Source organism: Pempheris klunzingeri, chromosome 9, assembly GCF_042242105.1.
Source record: "Pempheris klunzingeri isolate RE-2024b chromosome 9, fPemKlu1.hap1, whole genome shotgun sequence".
NCBI classification, from domain to species: Eukaryota; Metazoa; Chordata; class Actinopteri; order Acropomatiformes; family Pempheridae; genus Pempheris; species Pempheris klunzingeri.
Window position 1 is genome coordinate 27,742,476 of NC_092020.1, and position 20,044 is coordinate 27,762,519.

A 20,044-nucleotide genomic window follows, 5' to 3' on the forward strand; every position below is an offset into this window, starting at 1 on the left:
GATGATGGATGATGATGGATGATGGATGATGGATGATGATGGATGATGATGGATGATGGATGATGATGGATGATGATGGATGATGATGGATGATGATGGATGATGGATGATGGATGATGATGGATGGATGATGGATGATGATGGATGATGGATGATGATGGATGGATGATGGATGATGGATGATGGATGATGATGGATGATGGATGATGGATGATGATGGATGATGGATGATGATGGATGGATGATGGATGATGGATGATGGATGATGATAGATGATGGATGATGGATGATGATGGATGGTGGATGATGATGGATGGATGATGGATGATGGATGATGGATGATGATAGATGATGGATGATGGATGATGATGGATGGTGGATGATGATGGATGATGATGGATGATGATGGATGATGGATGATGATGGATGATGATGGATGATGGATGATGATGGATGATGATGGATGATGGATGATGGATGATGGATGATGGATGATGATGGATGATGGATGATGATGGATGGATGATGGATGATGATGGATGATGGATGATGATGGATGGATGATGGATGATGGATGATGGATGATGATAGATGATGGATGATGGATGATGATGGATGGTGGATGATGATGGATGATGATGGATGATGATGGATGATGGATGATGATGGATGATGATGGATGATGGATGATGATGGATGATGATGGATGATGGATGATGGATGATGGATGATGATGGATGATGATGGATGATGGATGATGATGGATGATGATGGATGATGATGGATGATGGATGATGATGGATGATGGATGATGATGGATGATGGATGGATGATGATGGATGATGATGGATGATGATGGATGATGGATGATGATGGATGATGGTGGATGATGGATGATGATGGATGATGGATGATGATGGATGATGGATGATGATGGATGATGGATGGATGATGGATGATGGATGGATGATGAATGATGGATGATGGATGGATGATAGATGATAGATGATGGATGATGGATGGATGATGATGGATGATGGATGGATGATGGATGGATGATGGATGGATGATGGATGGATGATGAATGATGGATGATGATGGATGATGGATGATGGATGATGATGGATGGATGATGGATGGATGATGGATGATGGATGATGATGGATGATGGATGATGGATGATGATGGATGGATGATGGATGGATGATGGATGATGGATGATGATGGATGATGGATGGATGATGATGGATGATGATGGATGATGATGGATGATGGATGATGATGGATGATGGATGATGATGGATGATGGATGATGGATGATGATGGATGGATGATGGATGGATGATGGATGATGGATGATGATGGATGATGGATGATGGATGATGATGGATGGATGATGGATGATGATGGATGATGGATGATGATGGATGATGGATGATGATGGATGATGATGGATGATGATGGATGATGGATGATGATGGATGATGATGGATGATGATGGATGATGGATGATGATGGATGATGGTGGATGATGGATGATGATGGATGATGGATGATGATGGATGATAGATGATGATGGATGATGGATGGATGATGGATGATGGATGGATGATGAATGATGGATGATGGATGGATGATAGATGATAGATGATGGATGATGGATGGATGATGATGGATGATGGATGGATGATGGATGGATGATGGATGGATGATGGATGGATGATGAATGATGGATGATGGATGATGGATGGATGATGGATGATGGATGATGGATGATGATGGATGATGGATGATGGATGATAGATGATGGATGATGGATGGATGATGGATGGATGATGGATGATAGATGATGGATGATGATGGATGGATGATGATGGATGATGGATGATGATGGATGATGATAGATGATGGATGATGATGGATGGATGATGATGGATGATGATGGATGGATGATGATGGATGGATGATGGTTGGATGATGGATGATGATAGATGATGGTTGGATGATGGATGATGATAGATGATGGTTGGATGATGGACGGACACCAAATATAAGAAATAAATGAAAATACTCAACGTATGGACCAATAATAATCTGTAAAACTGTCACAAATACACAACAAGAAGAATGATTTGTTGGCCTTGTTTTATTTGATATGACAGTAGAAGAAAGAGGGGGTGACGTGCAGCGGCTCAGGCTCAGCAGCTGTGACTGAGCCTCAGTGGTACAGGTGAGCTACCTGGGCACAATGACATCTTCTCCTCTTTATTCTGGTGACTGGAAACCTGACGTTTGTTTGTTCTGCTCATCTTACAACTTGTTCGTGGACGTGAAACCAGCAGACGATGTGTGTTACACCAGGACAGGAAGTGATGAATACTAGTTTTTCACAAAACAATAGTGGTGTGTTCCATCTCCTCCTCTTCCTCCTCTTCTTCCTCCTCCTCCTCTTCCTCCTCCTCCTCCTCTTCATCCCATCTCCTCCTCAGCTTCCTCTCTGGCCCCCTTGTCCTCCTCTTCCTCCTCTTCCTCCTCCTCCTCCTCTTCATCCCGTCTCCTCCTCAGCTTCCTCTCTGGCCCCCTTGTCCTCCTCTTCCTCCTCCAGTCTGAAGGGCTAACAGATGGAGCTTCACTGACACCTGCTGCTTGGAAGCAGAACTGCAGCCGGACCAGACTTTATATAATTATTATTATTATCATAATTATTCTTCACCATGAGTGAAAACAGACGCATACAACTATTTATAAAACACACAGAGTCATTAAGACGTAAAAAGGAAAAAAAACAACACTTAAAATAAGGAGACAATTACCATTCCTGTCTGTCTCTGTCTCTTTTGTTCTTGTTTCCATGAAGGAACAATCTGTGAATTTCTCTTTTATAATCTACACGTATCGGACATTGTGTGTCAGTGTCGTCTGTATATGCTGTGATTATATTTCAGTCTGTTCTCTGTTGCTCTTCCTGAGTTTTTCCTGCTCTGAATCTGAGGGTTTAAGGACAGAAGTGCTCGTATGTTTTACAGCTTTTAAAGCTCCTTTGTGGTTTGTGATTTTGGGCTGTATAAATTAAATTTGACTAATCCAGTGAGTGCAACGCTGGATTTTTAGTGTTTTAGTGTTTTATTTCTAGTGTTTTGTGTTTTATTCTTGGTGTTTTGTATTTTATTCTTAGTGTTTTGTGATTTATTTTTAGTGTTTTGTGTTTTATTCTTAGTGTTTTGTGTTTTATTTTTACTATTTTGTGTTTTATTTTTAGTGTTTTGTGTTTTATTTTTAGTGTTTTGTGTTTTATTTTTAGTGTTTTGTCTCTCTGAACCTCCAAACAGTCGTCTGGCTGCTGTCTTTCTAGGAATAAAGATGGATTTCAGGAAGACTTTCAGCACAGACAACCAAAGTAAAATAAAAAAAGACTAAATTATCAACAGACAACCTCCTAAACGCTTTAAAAGTCTTCTCCAGATTGTCAGAATATAAAAATACTGAATTACTTTATTATTTTTTTTACACTTATTGTCTTAAAATGGTAACGTTTTAAGATCTTTAGTTTAGTCTAGGAAGAAGCACGGCTCAAAATGCTTAAAAATAAAATTAATTGGAGGGAGAAAGCAGATAAATTGAAGTTATCAAAGAGTTTTATTTATTTATTTTGGATTAGTATTAATATAAAACGGAGATTTCATCACATTTTCGTTCATTCCTGTCGCTCCTGAAACATGAAGCATCATCTGAGGGGCCTTTAAGATCCAAGTCTAAAGGAAATATGAATAAATGTAAATGACGTGGTGCCTTTTGTGTGAAAGGCCTCTGACGGCTGAGGACGCCGTGTGGAGATGAAACTACGGTTATGAAGGGAGGTCGCTGTTCAACAAAGTGGCACAATTTAATTTGTGTGGCAGGAGCTGCACGGCTGCGATAGACTCAGTAATGAAACCTCTCAGCTTTAAGTTCTGTCTACTTTATATTCACAAAGAGAAACGAGCGAGGCAGCCATTGTGGAGACATGCAAATACACTGATCTCTTTAATACGGGCTTCACCCAATTGGACGCCGACTTTGACAAGCAGAACAAATGCCCCGCGAGCACAAACACGCGCAGGTCAGGAGGAGCGGCACTGATGGCCGAGGCAGAATTCAACTTCCTTTATCCTCTTTTCAACGCCGGCAGTCACATTCTGCCTGTTCGCTTACTGTTAAATTAGTCATCTGAGATTAGAGGCGGCTTAAGGAAGAAAAGTTTTCCCTCCAAAGTTGATAGAGCTCTGCCACTTTATGTAAACTGAACATATGCAAAAAAAAAAACAAGACGTGGGGAAGTGACTTTGTCTTTGTTGGAAACTCTCACAAGTTTCACAGCACAAAGTTTATCCAGTTGTTTAGTTTAAACCGTCAGTCAAGTTTTATTTAACAGTTTTGTTGAATACTTGATTCTGATTGGTCAATTGGTCAAATCGTGACGGCAATAAAATTAGTTTTAAATCAAAATTTTGTGTCAAATTATTGATTTCTTTAGTATGAATGAGCAGGATAATGTACGTGAAGCTGGTCATTATTGCAAAACGAACACCGACAGGCGGACGCCGCTGTACGGTGTCCCGCTCATTACTCGGCGGGAAAAAGTGAAGCATCCTCTCTAGTGTCCAGCAGGGGGCGACTCCACTGGCTCCAAACAGGAGTCTGATTGGATGGAAGTCAATGAGGAAATGAGGAGACTTCTCTCCTGATTTATCAGCTCAGTGAACAGTTTCTGCTCTCAGTCTCTAGTTTACTGTCTTCTTCGGCACAGCAGGACGTTCATGTAGTCAGTGATGGTCCATTTAGAGGAAGGTACACCAGGAAGAGGGGGGCGGGGCTACCTGCTCACTGACCAATCAGAGGAGGGCTTCTTGGAGTGAACGTCACTTCTGACGCCCGTAAAGCCAAACTCGAGGCTTCAAAATGGCGGTCCACAAACCATCGGGAGAAATCAGACACGCTACAGATCAGATCAGCAGAATGTCATCCAGAGCTTTTGAGCGGGAAAACAATCCTTTGTCAACAGCATCCACACTTTCACAAGCTAATTTATTAGTAAAGGGCAGGAAAGCTGCTTGGCTCCTGAGCATTCTTCCAATGATAATGAATAGAACATTTTAACATCATTGTTATCTTGACTAAAATAAGGCATTACATCAAACATATTGATTTCAACATTCACCTGAAGTTCAGAAAGTGAGCTCCATCGATCCAGACCCTTCTTTATACACAGTGAGAAAATAAACGTCCCCCTGATAGATGTTTGGCTGTGGACAGAAAGAGTGTTACATTTATTTTTGTCTGTGTGCTGATTTTATTTTAATTTTTCTGAGCATCTTCTTTACTTTTTACTTCATAGTAAAGCCTCGCTGTTTTTAATGTGTTTATGTTGGACTGAATAATGTAAAATCAATATTCCTACCTGAAACTGTAATGTACGGAATTGTTCCGAATAAAGTTTAAAAATAAATAACAAAAAAATACAAAAAAACCCTCCTATTATTGAAATACTCTACGAACTACAACACCCAGCAGCCTGTGCTTCTGCGCAGACTCAGTCGCAGCCTGTGCTTCTGCGCAGACTCAGTCGCAGCCTGATGATGGCGCCTGTCGGGACCAACTCGTTCGTGTTGACAGTTTTATTTCTGAACTTTTTCTACAGCTTCGTCTCCTGTTTGTACTTTAACATCGGAGCGGCGGAGAGGAAATGTTTCACAGAGGAGATACCGGACGACACGCAGCTCACCGGTGAGCTTTCTAACGAAACACCACTTCCGGTTAGCCCAGCAGCTTTAGCTAACATTAGCTTTAACTTTAGCTAACTTTAGCTAACAGTATCACCTTCACTCACTGAACTATTAGTTTATTCTACTCCACTAAACAGTATGAAAAGCTGTGATGTTAAGTACATTTACTCAAGTACTGTAAATATAATTTGAGGTACAGCTTTTGTCACTTGTGTCTTTACAAATTCAGATTCTGCCAACAGATATATGATCAGCTTTAAACAATATGATGCAAAACTTGTGTTGAATTACTGCTTATATGTTAATATGTTACTGTAACTTTTTATACTTTGACTTTAGATGATACTTCATTTCCTCAGTATGTTTATTTAATAATATAAAGTGAGTCTTATATGAGTGATCACAAGAACCTTGAATTTAATGAGGAGCCAGTGAAGAAAAATCAAGATCAGCGGCTGCAGCGTGATCCTGTGGGACAACTGCACCTGATCACAGTAGGTCCACTAAAAGAGCTTGTTTGATCCACTGACAGGCTCAGAGTGTTATTCTAAGTGTGTGACAGCATCATGGAAAGGATCCCTACAGAGAGAGACCTGGAAGATCCTTTTGGTTTAACCACAAACAGCACACACACCAGACTACATTCACTAAAACACTGATTTTGTTTCGCAGACTGTGGGAGTGGCTGGTGTTGATCAGTTAGTTTGTGTTATTGTGTGACTTTGGTGTTATAAAGGGTTAGTTTGGATCCAGCACAATATTTCTATAACACACAAGAACACATACAAACTAGCCGATCCAGGCAATGGTGGACCTCAAACGACCCTTTTCTGTGAGGTAAAATTACTGTTTTTGTTAATTGAGTCTGGTGGACACCAGGATATATAAAAATAAGGGCCAGGATTACTAGAGTTACCCTTTAAGTAATGTGTTGGACGTGTCTCATTCTGTTTTCATCTCTGTTTTTGCAGGTAACTATCGGATTCAGCTGTATGATAAACACAGGGACAAACACCTGCCGACACCTCAGGACCTCGGGATATTCGTTGTTGCTACAGATCCAGATAATAAGGTTTGTCCTGAATAGAGTACAGTATATTCATTTAATACACAGCTGGATCTCAGAAAGTGATGGTTTAAACAGCATGTTCAGGTGCTGCTGGCTTAGTGTGAACGTGGTCTAAAGTGAGCAGCCAGATGTGTGTGTGTGCTGTGTCTGCTGTCTTCAGTGTCTCTCTGTGTGTCCTCCAGTTGGTGCTTTCTCGGTCGTACGGCTCAGCGGGAACCTTCGAGTTTAGATCATGGGTACCAGGTCGATACCAAATCTGCCTGCGGTCCAGCTCACAGCGCCCCCTGTTTCCTGGAGGCCTGTTGGTGAGACGACATCATTTTCTGTTCATCCGACTGCAAGACTGCTGCTTTTTTGTCGTTCTTTAATGCTTTTATTACGTATTAAATGTGATGTAGAAAGATAATTTTCCTTCCTGCTGCGCAGACAGTTCACCTGGACATCAGAGTGGGCGAACGCACCAACAACTACACAAAGATCGCTGCCGAAGACAAACTGACGGAGCTGCAGCTCAGAGTCCGACAGCTGACCGAGCAGGTCCAACAGATCCTCAGAGAGCTGGACTACCAGAGGGTCAGTGTGTGTGTGTCTGTGTCTCTGTGTGTGTGTGTGTGTGTGTCAAGGCTTTCTTACCAGATTTATTCTGGACCTTTCAGCAGCATCTTGTGGTCGCCCTCACTGTTGAGGAAAAGGGATGTGCATTTCAAACCAGCTGTTTCTAGCTAATCTCTAGTCTCTAACTTAAAACAAGACAACTGTTGTATAAACTGTTTGAGTGTTGACGCTGTGCTGTCTGTCTGTCTGTCTGTCTGTCTGTCTGTCTGTCTATCTGTCTGTCTGTCTGTCTGTCTGTCTGTCTGTCTGTCTGTCTGTCTGTCTGTCTGTCTGTCTGTCTGTCTGTCTGTCTGACTGACTGACTGACTGACTGTCTGTCTCTCAGTTAAGAGAGCAACATTTCCATGAGGTCAACCACAACACCAACATGTGGATCTTCTGGTGGCCTGTGGCCCGATCGCTCTACGTGGTGGCCATGATCACCTGGTACACCAACTCCTGGTAACGTTATGTCATCCTCCTCCTCCTCCTCCTCCTCTTCTTCTTCTTCTTCTTCTTCTTCTTCTTCTGTTTTTGTGTTTGACCTGTATCACATCCTTGTGGTCCTCAAAACTCTCAGCGTCACACTTCAGCTGTTGGATTGATGACTGATGTCGTTTTGAGTTTGATAGTTTTTAAAGGAAAAAGAAGAGAAAAGTTTCTCTCCCCAAAACTAGAACCAGTGCTGCAGTATATAAAGACTGAATTACACGTACATGCTTAGATTGTACTGAACGGGATGAAAATAGAGTGCAGAGAAAAAGACAGAACATTGGCCAAGGTATCCACATGCTGATGGTAGCAGGAGACGCTTTAAGTCTGGTTTAACAGGTAACACGACAAAGTCACATGACCAAAACAAGTGTACCTGTGTGTGTTTTACATTTACAACAGAGGTTTTAGCTGTTGGGAATCATTCTGGAGGCAAATACGCGTAAAATAAGTCCTGTGGAGGAATTAAAAGTGTAGTTCATGAACATAAATTGAAGGATCTCATAGTAAACTTTGATCCAGTGTGTAGAACTAAATGCAGTGATGTGTCCTCCCGTGCCGAGGCTTCGGAGCGTGTCGAGTAATCCAAGATTTTTTCTGTGAAGCGCGAATCGAGGCTCGTGTTGATGACCCCCCGCGACCCCTCAGTGGGACTAAGCAGTAGAAGATGAATGAATGAATGAATGAATGAATGAATGAAGCTTCACATAGTGAAGCCATGGTGTCACTTTAACCACTCTGGCTGTCTTACCTTTATTTGTCCACTTGATGGCGCAGTAGAGCAAATGAAGCACCATGAAGCTTCGACCCATGTGTGACACAATTGGATGGAAAGCTTCAATGCTTCATGAAGCTTCATCTCACCATCACTAACTAAATGTTCCCCCGATCAGACTCCCTCTGTTGCTTCAGGGAATCCTAATCTGAAGAGTCAGAGCATAAATCTTTGAGATTATTCCTGTATTTGACAGAGACGACAGCGTTCTTCAGTTCTGAGAGGTTCAGGCGGATCCTGCTCTTCCATAGAAGTGATGAGTTTGGAGAAGAAGTCTTTATGGGGAAAGTTAAAATCAGTCTTCATTTGCTGAAATGACTTTGAAGTCGTGTGTCAGCGGCCGGTGAGATCTGACAGACTCCATCAAACGATGCTGCTCATCTGTGCAGGGATGTTTCCAGTGAAAGACTTTAAGACTGCACCCGACCAAAGATCAGTCATCACATGTTCATGATATTGACTTTTAAATCTAAATCTCTATTTTCTGGGGCGTCACAAAATGGTTTGAGTTACTTCCTGTGTCTGTTGTCTCAAATTAAAAGCCCTCCAGTATTTCATAATCCAGACGTGTAAACTTTGACCTAATTTTGACAACTAGAAGCTCCAAAGGAGAGTTTGTTTTTTTCCTGCAACCAATCGACCGACGAAATGTGATCAAGTGAGACACTCTATGAAACCAGGAGAGATGACTTACTGTTATATTCTAGACTCTTAATTCCTCATGATATGATTCATTAGCTGAATGTGACCTGATCCTGGATAACGGACAGATGAACATCTTAAAGATGATTTTTACTGTGAGATAAAAAAGCAGTTAGTTTAGACGTGTTTAATGTGTCTGACAGCCTGCAGCCACACACAGGAACATTTTATCACCATCATTAGTGCCTTTAGACGCCATGTAAGACTGTAACTCCTTTTAGACCCCAATGCCTCTCTGCACTTCTTTTTGAATAAACTTCTTATTTACATCATAATCATTAGTAATAAAGCAGAATTTATTCACAAAAATGTCCTGATCTCAGAGTCGACACGTTCTGAGCATCAACAATAAGCATAAAACCAACAGTAGAAAACATTTCATGTCAAACTGATTTACATTTTAACATCACATGTATGAAAATAGACTTTTTTTTTATTTACAAAATGGCGTCAGAAGCCCCCGTTGATCCGTCCTGCTGCTCTGTTTCAGGTGACGTCACAGACATCTCATCAGTACACTTTGGACCTACGGGACAAACACAGAAAGGGACAAACAAAACCAGCGTGAATATTTCCTGATGTAGAAGAATAATTAAAGATATTAACTGGACTGAGAGCCCCCCCCCACATCAGAGGATCAGGAGCGGGTCACCTGGAGAAGGCCGATATGGAGAGGAGGCCGAGCAGGAACTCCAAGCCGTAGAAGCAGAGCAGGACGGCGCAGAGGAGGAACTCCAGCCGCAGGACGAAGGTCTGCAGCAGCAGGTAGTAAACGGCCAGCGCCGCACAGGGGAGCAGGATGAAGAGCGACGCGCTGGAGGCCAGAGAGCGCTCGCACAGGTTCCCCTTCCAGCCTGAACAACCACGAGCACACAGAGGTCAGATGGCTGCAGCTGCCACATCGGCTTAGCTCATCGTCACGTACCGGACGACGGAAAAACAACCTGCCGTCTAAAGCGGCGTCTGACTTCAAATCACACGTGGATTTGTGCCAGTAACGTGGATCCTCGGCTTACTGATTAGACAGGAGGGAGGCGGCTTTCTGTGTGGTGTTTTCTACCAGGCCGAATATTTCACTCACTGTAAAAGATCCTGAGAGTCTCCAGGCCGAGGAAGAGCACCAGCAGGACCACATCCAGGACCAGATTATCTGACGGGTAGGGGAGCAGGATCCCTGCACCCGAGAGCAAAGAACAATTGTGTGCAAAAGGTTTATGTGAGTTAAAGACATAGGAAGTCACTTTGAGCTCCCTCTGTCCTCTGTCCTCTGACCTCTGACCTCCGGCCTTCAGCTGCCAGTCATCTCTCCGCCAAAGAAGAAAAGTTTGATTTTGAGGGAATGAAATGTTAAATGATGTGACATCTGGAGCTGTACGTGCTGCAGATGTAATTTTATCATGAGCTGAAAACACTTCACCGTGTCTAATGTGCCAAAAATTAGTAGGAACGTACTCTGAGTACACTGAATGCACTTTGTCTCACATGTGCGCCTTGTTTATTCACTTTAATGAATAAAAACTTCCTAATGTTTGAAACTTCACTTTGTTACACTAACATGGCTGCATTCAGCTCTCTGTAGAAATGATTCCTTCAAAGTTCACCTCAAAGTAAAATGCACATATTTTTCCTCTAATCAGTTTCATGTAGAAACTATTGTCCACTGAGCTGAACCCGCTGAGGTGGGATGATGACACCATCACTGTTCTTATCCTGCACCATCAGGAGCACGAGCTTCGCGTCCATGAGTATCTGCAGTGAGACGGTTTGGCGGGTGTAGTTCGGCAGAAAATAGTTCCTACATGAAACTGCTCCCAACGAGGTTCAAATATATTATTCCATGAGCTCCATGAGCTGTCTGACATCTCTACGGCCGATATCTCCAAAACACCAAAACCACTGAGACGATAAACTGCCACAGAATAGAGGAAAAGTGTGATTTTGATTTCTGGGGTGAACTGCCCCTTTAAACATCAAAAATGAGTAGGGGATTAGAGAAACATGTTTTCAGCCACATTTCTCCAGGAGAAGCTGGTTTCTGGTTTGTAAAAGAGTAACAGCTGTTAACACGTCACCTTTATAGATGAACATCAGGATCTCTGCCAGGTAGAAGGCCGCAAAGTACCAGCAGTTCAGGTAGAGGAGGACCTGCAGGGAGGTGGACGAAAGCTGAAGAAGAAAGAGTCAAGGACGATAGAGGGACACACACACACACACACACACACACACGCACACGCACACGCACACGCACACACACACACACACACACACACACACACACACTAGGTATGTGCAGCTGCAGCTCTGCACCAGTTTCCTGTGAAGGATACGATTGGTTGACTCCCTGCAGAGAGAAAGAGAAAGCACAGCAGTTAGGGGAGCAGGTTGGTGTCACAATAAATGACATGTTTTCCTCAGAAAGTAATTTCACCATAGCCCTCTTGGGTTTGAGCTCTACTTATTTACAAAAATTAAAATCAATAATAACAGAAATGACATCAAAATAATGTGCGGGGTGAGAAACTATCTGATGTATCATCTCTGCCTCAGTAACTTAAATATTCATGTAATATGCTGCTGGGGTGCAGAGGTCGCCAAAGCTGACTTGGTTGTTAAAATCTGTTAAATAACGCACATGTAACATGATGTTGAGTCCATGTGTCGATGTCTGATGAGGGCATCTTAACTATAAGCTAAGCTAACATTAGCATTTGGCTAACAGCGTTAACATTAGCGTTAGCTGGCCGCCGCGGAGGTTCGGACCTGTTGCTATGTTCTCTTCTATGTTTGTGACTCACATTTCTCTGTGGAAACTCTATATTATACAAACTGTGCTAATTAAATGCCTGAATAGTGTTTTTCTCCGCAGAAAGCATAAGTGACTTACCAGGCGCCATGTTTGGTTACCATGGAAACGGCTTGGGCGGAAGTGGCTCTTCTTCGTCTCTGAGTTCAACTGGAGCGCGTTGAGGTGTTTCCCCCTCCAGGCGACATGTGGTACTACTACTGTGACTATTATCAATACTACTAGTACTGATAAGATAAGATAACGTTTATTGATCCCTCAGTGGGGAAAGTTTGCTGTTACAGCAGCTCAAGGGGACAGACAAAGCACACAGTTAAAGAAATAGAAAATTAAATAAACATAATATATACAGAAAAACAAAATGTACACTGAATACAATAATTACAAAGAAAACTGCTACTACTGCTAGTACTACTACTACTACTAGTACTACTTCTACTACTACTAGTAGTAGTAGTAGTACTACTGCTACTACTGCAGCTGCTCGAGTCCTGTGCTGCACTACATTTATTTAACAGGTGTAGTTACCAGGTTGTCTTTCAGGTGAGACTCTTACAGACTAATGTGACTATTTTAAAGTATGTGAAGCATTATTTCAAAATAAGATGACAGGCAGTGTATGAAGTAGTTTAAAAAGTAGAACCACCTCAAACAACAACAGCAGTGAAGTACCGCATCTTAGGGAGTGGGTGTAACAAAATAGTAATAAGTTGTTTTATATAGTTAATAAGAGTGTTTGTGAGTGCTGAATGGTTAAGTTATTTACTTTTGCGAAACTATAATATTTTGTCAATATAACAAAATGCTAATAAAATCAAAAAAATATGAAATACAAATAGATAATATAAATAAAGAGATAACTTTAATCTAAATAGGCCAAAGGTATAAGAACTACAAGGCCCAGCGGCCTCTTGCGACACGCTGATTGGCTACAGCCGTGGGATGGCTTACGTGGCACTGCTGTGTCCGCGCATGCCCAGTCGAGCTCTCTCCCGGCAGGAAGATGGTGTCTGTCAGGATGCGGTCGTGTGTGTTGCCAGTTTTACTTCTGAACGTTTTCTACAGCGTCGTCTCCTCTTTGTACTTTCACATCGGAGAGACGGAGAAGAAATGTTTCATAGAGGAGATCCCGGACGAGACGATGATCATCGGTGAGTGTCAGCGGTGAGAGGAAGTCACCGGCTAATGCTAACGGCTAGCTCACCAACTTTAGCTAGTTAGCTAATCGGCTAACTGAGCTAAAGTTGTCTTTCGTGTTCATAGAAAATCGGTTCGTCGCTGCTGATGTGTTCATTTACAGCCAGTAAGAAAACACAGTCACACACTCTGATAATAATCAACCAAATGTACATTTACATTTATCTTCAGCGTTAAATCTGAATCTAATCTTAAAGCAACAGCATTGTTCACATTTATGTAACGTTTTCTACATGTTGACTCTCGTATGTCGTGTTTTAGCTGCAGGAAACACGTTCAGCCATTAAACTAATGTAAGGTAATATGTACCCGCCATTAAAGAAACCCATGAACACACACACACACACACACACACACACACAGCAGTGCTTTAATAACTAGTGCTTCACATGTTGAAGTTATTTAACAGGGTGGTTTAACTCCAGGTGTTAATGCACCTGACTGCCCTCTAACAGCTCACCTGCTTGTGCAAATACAGCAAGACGTGGATGAATCAGAGAGGGTGACACTGACAGGAAGTGTGTGTGTGTGTGTGTGTGTGTGTGTGTGTGTGTGTGTGTGTGTGTGTGTGTGTGTTATATCCTCCTACCTGTGAAGGACCCTGCAAACTTTTCCTTTCACCTTCGGTCATAAATGTAGAATCACAGCCTCACTAGTTGTATTAGTGAGGATGATTGAGTCTTTATATGACATATTCATATTTTGAATATACAAACATTAATAATTTAATATACGTAGCACCTTTAAGAAAACAAGTTCTAACAGATAACAATAAGTGAAGATTGAAAAACTGAAGATATAACAGCTAGAATATAGACGTACACACACATGAAAGCACAACAGTTAAGAAAAAGCCAAACGATAAAAATGAATCTTAAGAACAGATTTAATAGGAGATACAGTTTGCATCTTTAGAGACGAGTGGAGCTCTTGGAACCATCAGTAGGATCCTGCTGGAGGGTCTCAGGCTCCAGTCGGGCTCACAGGGAGTTAGCAGGACCTTACAAGGCCTTAAAACTGTAAGGGTCTAAAACTCTCAGGTAAGCAGTGACGGCCAGCGAGGATCAGCGTGATGTGGCTGCTTCTCTTAGTGCCTGTTAAAAGCTGCAGTCTGTGGATATTCAGCCTGCTGATTCCAGAGCAAAGAGCTTCACAGTAGTGAAGTCTGGAAGAGTGAAGCATGGATGACCTCCTCTAAGTCTGCGGGGGGGGGGGACCTGATAATGGTTGGCTGCTAAGTTGTCTGAGCATCAAAACACAAAACACGGTGTTTGAGTTGAGTTTAGTCTTGTTGTTTATTCATGCAGACCTACAACACAAACCAACACAGAGACTCTTAATGCAGTTTAACACTTCCGCTGTTTTTCTTGATGAACTGTAAGAGCCAGTCTAACGTGAGCCGGTTTCTTTGGTCAACATTAAATCATGTGTGACTAAATAACTTCAGCTCAGAAGTCCTCGTACTTTCCTTCTCAGAGCGTTTTAACCTTGAGAAGCGGTGCAGCTCTGGTGGCATCATGTGACCCTTAAAGAACACGAGATGTGGACAAGAGCTCTGGAAATGTCCTCTGGAGGACCCGAGCGCTTATTTAGTTAATGTGGCGTTGGGGAGGTGTATGAGCCTCGTGTACTCCACTCATTATATCGTACTTTTTACTCTGCTGCAGTATTTACAAGTTAATCTGCAGATTTTGATCAATGATACAAAATGTAATCATCATGTAAAAGATTATTGATGAAGATAAAACTTTATTGATCCCACAGTGAAACTGAAGCTACCCAGCAGTGTAATAAGCTGCAACATTATAATTCAGTAATATAATATTCTTTAATGGGTCATTCTGCAGAATGAGCACTTCTAGTTTTCTACTTTTCCTCCTGTAAAGGTTTGAAGGAGGATTTTTACTATTTACTTATCTAAGAAAAATGAGGCTGGTTTTTATTTCACATCAACACGAGAGACTATATTACTACAATTTACATTATTAGATAACATAATAACCACGACCCGTCTGTCTGTCTGTCTGTCTGTCTGTCTGTCTCTCTCTCTCTCTCTCTGTCTCTCTCTCTCTCTCCCTCCCTCTCTCTCTCTCTCTCTCTCTCTCTCTCTCTCTCTCTCTCTCTCTCTCTCTCTCTCCCTGTCTCTCTCTCTCTCTCTCTCTCTCTCTCTCTCTCTCCCTCCCCCTGTCTCTCCCCCTCCCCCCTCTCAGGTAACTATCGGACTCAGCTGTATGACAAACAGAAAGAAGAGTACCTGCCGGCCACTCAGGGTCTGGGGATGTTTGTGGAAGTTAAAGATCCTGATGACAAGGTGAACAGAAAGCTTAAACAGGCTGACGTCGTCATCATCATCATCATCATCATCATCATCATCAGCTTGTCGCTGCAGCACGATTTACCTGGTCTGTGTGTTTTCTGCAGGTGATTCTGTCTCGGCAGTACGGCTCAGAGGGGCGGTTCACCTTCACGTCACACACACCTGGAGAGCATCAGATCTGTCTGCACTCCAACTCCTCCAAGTTCTCCCTGTTCGCCGGGGGCATGCTGGTGAGGAGACGCCGCTCGTGGTGCATTTAGTGCCGCGGTTAGATCTTTTTGTGGTGCTGTGTTCACTGGCAGTAGGAACATTTGTCATAACCAGATAACCACCAAGTTATTCAGCCGTATGTTTGCTCACGTTGAAGCTGATGCGCTTTAGTTTGACTCATTTGAGGCTCATCACTCACTTGTGTCGCAGAGGGTTCACCTGGACATCCAGGTGGGCGAACACGCCAACAACTACGCCGAGATCGCTGCCAAAGACAAACTGACGGAGCTGCAGCTGAGAGTCCGACAGCTGGTGGAGCAGGTGGACCAGATCCAGAAGGAGCAGAACTACCAGAGGGTCAGTCTTTGTCTTTAGAACCAAGAAACCAACACGTCAGCATCGAAGTTGGCAGGAAAGCGCCACATTAAACATTAAAATTCAAAAGAACACAGTAAATTCACTCTGCTTGTCTGTCTGCCTGTCTGCCTGTCTGCCTGTCTGTCTGTCTGTCTGTCTGCCTGTCTGTCTGTCTGTCTGTCTGCCTGTCTGTCCCCTCTCAGTACCGTGAGGAGCGTTTCCGTCAGACCAGCGAAAGCACCAACCAGCGGGTCCTCTGGTGGTCCATCGTTCAGACCCTCATCCTGGTGGCCATCGGCATCTGGCAGATGAGACACCTCAAGAGCTTCTTCGAGGCCAAGAAACTGGTGTAACTGTGTGTGTGTGTGTGTGTGTGTGTGTGAGTGTGTGTGTGTGTGTGAGAGAGAGAGAGAGTGTGTGTGTGTGTGTGTTTGATCTCTACTGAGTGATGCAGTACTGAGCTGCGGCGGCGGCGGTCGCTGCTGTCAGAGGAAGACGGGATGCAGAGAAATCCAGCTGCACGATTCGGCTCAAACGACATCTGTAGATGGTTCTTATGATTATTAATATTATTACAAGAGTTTCCTCACCAAGCCTGTTTGTAATGAGCCCCTCACATCTGCAGTAGACTATCAGGGACAAAGCAACAACTATTTATTCCACAGACAGGTTTTCTACCACACAATCCTACTTCCATTACTTGTCCTAAGATCCCCCCCCAGTCTCTGCCTGTCAGGCCCATAGAGTCTCTGTATTTGTGTTTTGGATTAATTTGCCCTTTTTCCTCCTCCGTACTCACTGTGATGAGTACAAGATGTGTTACTGGCCACTAGAGATGATGTACATGAAGAAGCAGCTGATTGGTTTACGTGAAGAACCTGCTGACCGTCTTCACCCAGTATCAGGCAGGGAGATCACCGTGTGGGAGGTCGGCGAGGACGTAGCTACAAAAACGTGATGGCAGAGAAGCGATCGGCTTCGTTAGATTCTCCAAACGTTCCTTCTTTATGTCTTTGCTCGTTCTGCCCCCCCCCCCACGCCATGCTAACGCTACCAGGCTAAGACACACGGGGTCTGTGCAGCAGCATCTTCCTCACAGTGTGGATCGGAGCTCCTCTCGGCGCCGCCGCCTGTTATTTAAATATCGAACACTGATTTCTGGCTCCTCTACAGCTCTCAGCTCGTTTGGTTTTTTTCACGTCACCAGAATATTCAGCAGCAATGCTAAAAGAAAAAAAAAAGTTTCAGCTGGTTAAAATATTCATGCAGGTGGAAACTCGGCTGTCGAGCCCGTCGGATTCCTCTTTTATTTTTCCAGCCAAGCGTTTCCTGTTTGTTACTGCACATGAGTGAATCCACATTTTCACTGTGTCCAAACTGAATGTACGTGTCCGTCAGCCTGATGCTGGCTCGGTGTTGGTTTGCTGGTGGAGGCATCGTCGGCGTATCTGCTGATCATTTCCTGCATTCATCGATTGTCGGTTTGGTCTGTAAAACGTTTCCCGGAGCTCGAGGTGACGCGTCCAGACGTCCGCCTGAAACCCAAAGATAATCAGTTTACAGCGTGAGGAGCTGGAACCAGAGCGTCATTTTGATGGTGCGATTTTCAAATAGTTGCAGATTAATTTTCTGTTGATCAACTAATCATTTGATCACAGCTCTTCAGATTCGATGGAAGCACAAACAGAACGTTCAGAGAGGACTTTTAGGAGCTGGACAGAAAAGAGGATTTAGATCTTCAGGCGTCCATTTAAGGAAAACTCCACTGTTTCTAACCCTGAGTCCTCTCCGTTCAAATCCTGGTGGCACTAAAAGTGTTGGAACTGGTCCAGTAGATCACCTCGGCCAACACAGCGTACCCACAACAGCCTCTTTAAACACACCAGACTCCATTGACAAAAACAGTAATTTTACCTCGCAGAGCCCAAAAGATTTAAAAATACTGAAGTTATCTGTTAATCAGATGCCAGTTTGCTCCGACGCTGCCAGAGACGCCCCTCTGCATCGATCTGTTTAATCTGTGTTTGTTTTTCTGCACCAGAACTTTCTGCTCTGCGCTTCTTCTCTGTGCAGAAGAAAAATCAGGATCTGCTGAAGAAAAACACTGAGTTTAAAAATCCCTCTGTGCTGCGTCACCACCAGCGCCTGAAACCGCTCAGATGATCCTTTACCTCAAGGTTTTCCACTCTTATTAAACAACAACCTGTCGTGTAAAGTTGAGTTTTATAATATTCAGCTTCCACATCGAGTTTGTTCAGTAAAAACACGAGAAGAGAAATAAAAATGAGCCTGAATCTGAGGAATGAAAAGCAGCTGTCAGACCTTAAAGAAGCTTTTGAGGACGACGCAACGCTCCGTCGTTTTATTCTTACTTCAGCTGTAAAGACTTTGTTTTTATTCCGTCTTTTTATTTTCTGGTGGTTTGTGTTTAACAGTCTTCTGTTGCTGGTAGGGTTCAGAAATGTTTTGCTTGGTTAGAATCGGTTGGTTTAGGCTGGAGAGGGGGAGCTTGAATATATTTTATTTTTAGAGAGATTCTGTCCATGTGAAATCGGTCTAAACTTGCACTCGAAATAAAGTTTTGTCACATTTGGTTTAAAGGACTGAGACGGAGTTTCTTTTATTCTTTTATTCTTCTCATGAGGTCACTTTTAAAGGGTAACTGGTATTTTTGCTAATGCTAATACTTTTGTACTGGAGTGAAGTTTAAATGCACGACTTTTGCATGTAACAAAGTATTTCTACACTGTGATGTTACTACTTTCACCAGAGTAAATGATCTCAGCATTTCCTGAGAAACAACTGGTTTTTAGTCATTTCTGTCAGTCTGAAAATATTACTGCTAATAATAGACTTACTTTGAAATGTAGACGTTACTGAATATAAAGACATTTTGGAAGTAGCTACACAATCCTTGGGATTACAGATGAAAATATAATCTAAATACTTGTATTCTTCGCGAAACAAACATTTAAATGAAAATATTGAACCTCATAAGCAAAAAATGGACGTAGCCAGAAATATTTCTTTTTTCTCTTTAAACAAAACATCAAAACATTTTCAATGGAAATAAAATTTATTGTATCCTAGACACAAACTCCAGGTGTAGTTAATTATTTTCTTATCTTAGCTAATTAGTTAATTATTTTTAAAGTGGTCATATTTTAAAGATGCAACCAAGTAATCCTTGATAATTTAACAATAATCCCATTTTTTTTCATATGTCATCTGGTTACTTATATTTTGCAATATGATTAAGTAACCCAAATTAAATGTAATCCGTTTTTACCAATCTGTGAAAATCAAATTAAGGGTGTATTTAAAAACATAATATGTGTGTGTAATATCCCTTTAATGTTAAAAAAAAAAAAAACACACAATGGTAGGAACCTGTAAAACTAAGTTCCGCCGTTCCCCATCGGACTCATATTCGGGTCGGACAGCAGCACAATCGGCTTCTGTTTGGTATTTTCCAGCCTGAAAATATGGTGAAATATTCCGGCGGTCGGTTGTTGTCGCGTTAATGTTTATTTTTCACTAAACTTCAACGGTTAACGGGCGCCCGGCGGCAGACGAAGTCTCAGATAAATTAACGTGAAAAGGGGGCGAAAAGCGGGTTGAACCCGGAGCGGCGGAGAGAGTGAACCGCTACATGCTACGTGTACAGTAACGGTTAACGAGAGGGAGGCTGCCAGCTAACACACACACACACACACACACACACACACACACACACACACACACACACACACACACACACACACAG

General features: G+C 42.6%; 3 protein-coding genes across 3 annotated transcripts; 2 read left to right on the plus strand and 1 right to left on the minus strand.

Moving 5' to 3' along the window:
* Positions 1–5,613: 5,613 nt before the first annotated feature.
* Positions 5,614–10,934, plus strand: LOC139206993 (transmembrane emp24 domain-containing protein 9-like). The gene is made up of 6 exons (XM_070836616.1): positions 5,614–5,763; positions 6,734–6,834; positions 7,014–7,136; positions 7,258–7,404; positions 7,772–7,887; positions 9,885–10,934. Exons 1-6 carry the CDS (start codon positions 5,616–5,618, stop codon positions 9,886–9,888), a joined length of 639 nt encoding a protein of 212 aa, XP_070692717.1. The 5' UTR covers positions 5,614–5,615; the 3' UTR covers positions 9,889–10,934.
* On the minus strand, positions 9,704–12,293 carry tmem216 (transmembrane protein 216). Its single transcript, XM_070836617.1, has 6 exons — positions 12,279–12,293; positions 11,722–11,735; positions 11,467–11,560; positions 10,476–10,568; positions 10,047–10,248; positions 9,704–9,920 (listed from the first exon to the last, which is right to left on the minus strand). Exons 1-6 carry the CDS (start codon positions 12,286–12,288, stop codon positions 9,905–9,907), a joined length of 429 nt encoding a protein of 142 aa, XP_070692718.1. The 5' UTR covers positions 12,289–12,293; the 3' UTR covers positions 9,704–9,904.
* An 894-nt stretch (positions 12,294–13,187) lies between these two features.
* Positions 13,188–18,878, plus strand: LOC139207336 (transmembrane emp24 domain-containing protein 9). Its single transcript, XM_070837022.1, has 5 exons — positions 13,188–13,348; positions 15,605–15,705; positions 15,816–15,941; positions 16,132–16,278; positions 16,482–18,878. The coding sequence occupies exons 1-5, from the start codon at positions 13,201–13,203 to the stop codon at positions 16,629–16,631; spliced, it is 672 nt and encodes a 223-aa protein (XP_070693123.1). The 5' UTR covers positions 13,188–13,200; the 3' UTR covers positions 16,632–18,878.
* Positions 18,879–20,044: the final 1,166 nt, after the last annotated feature.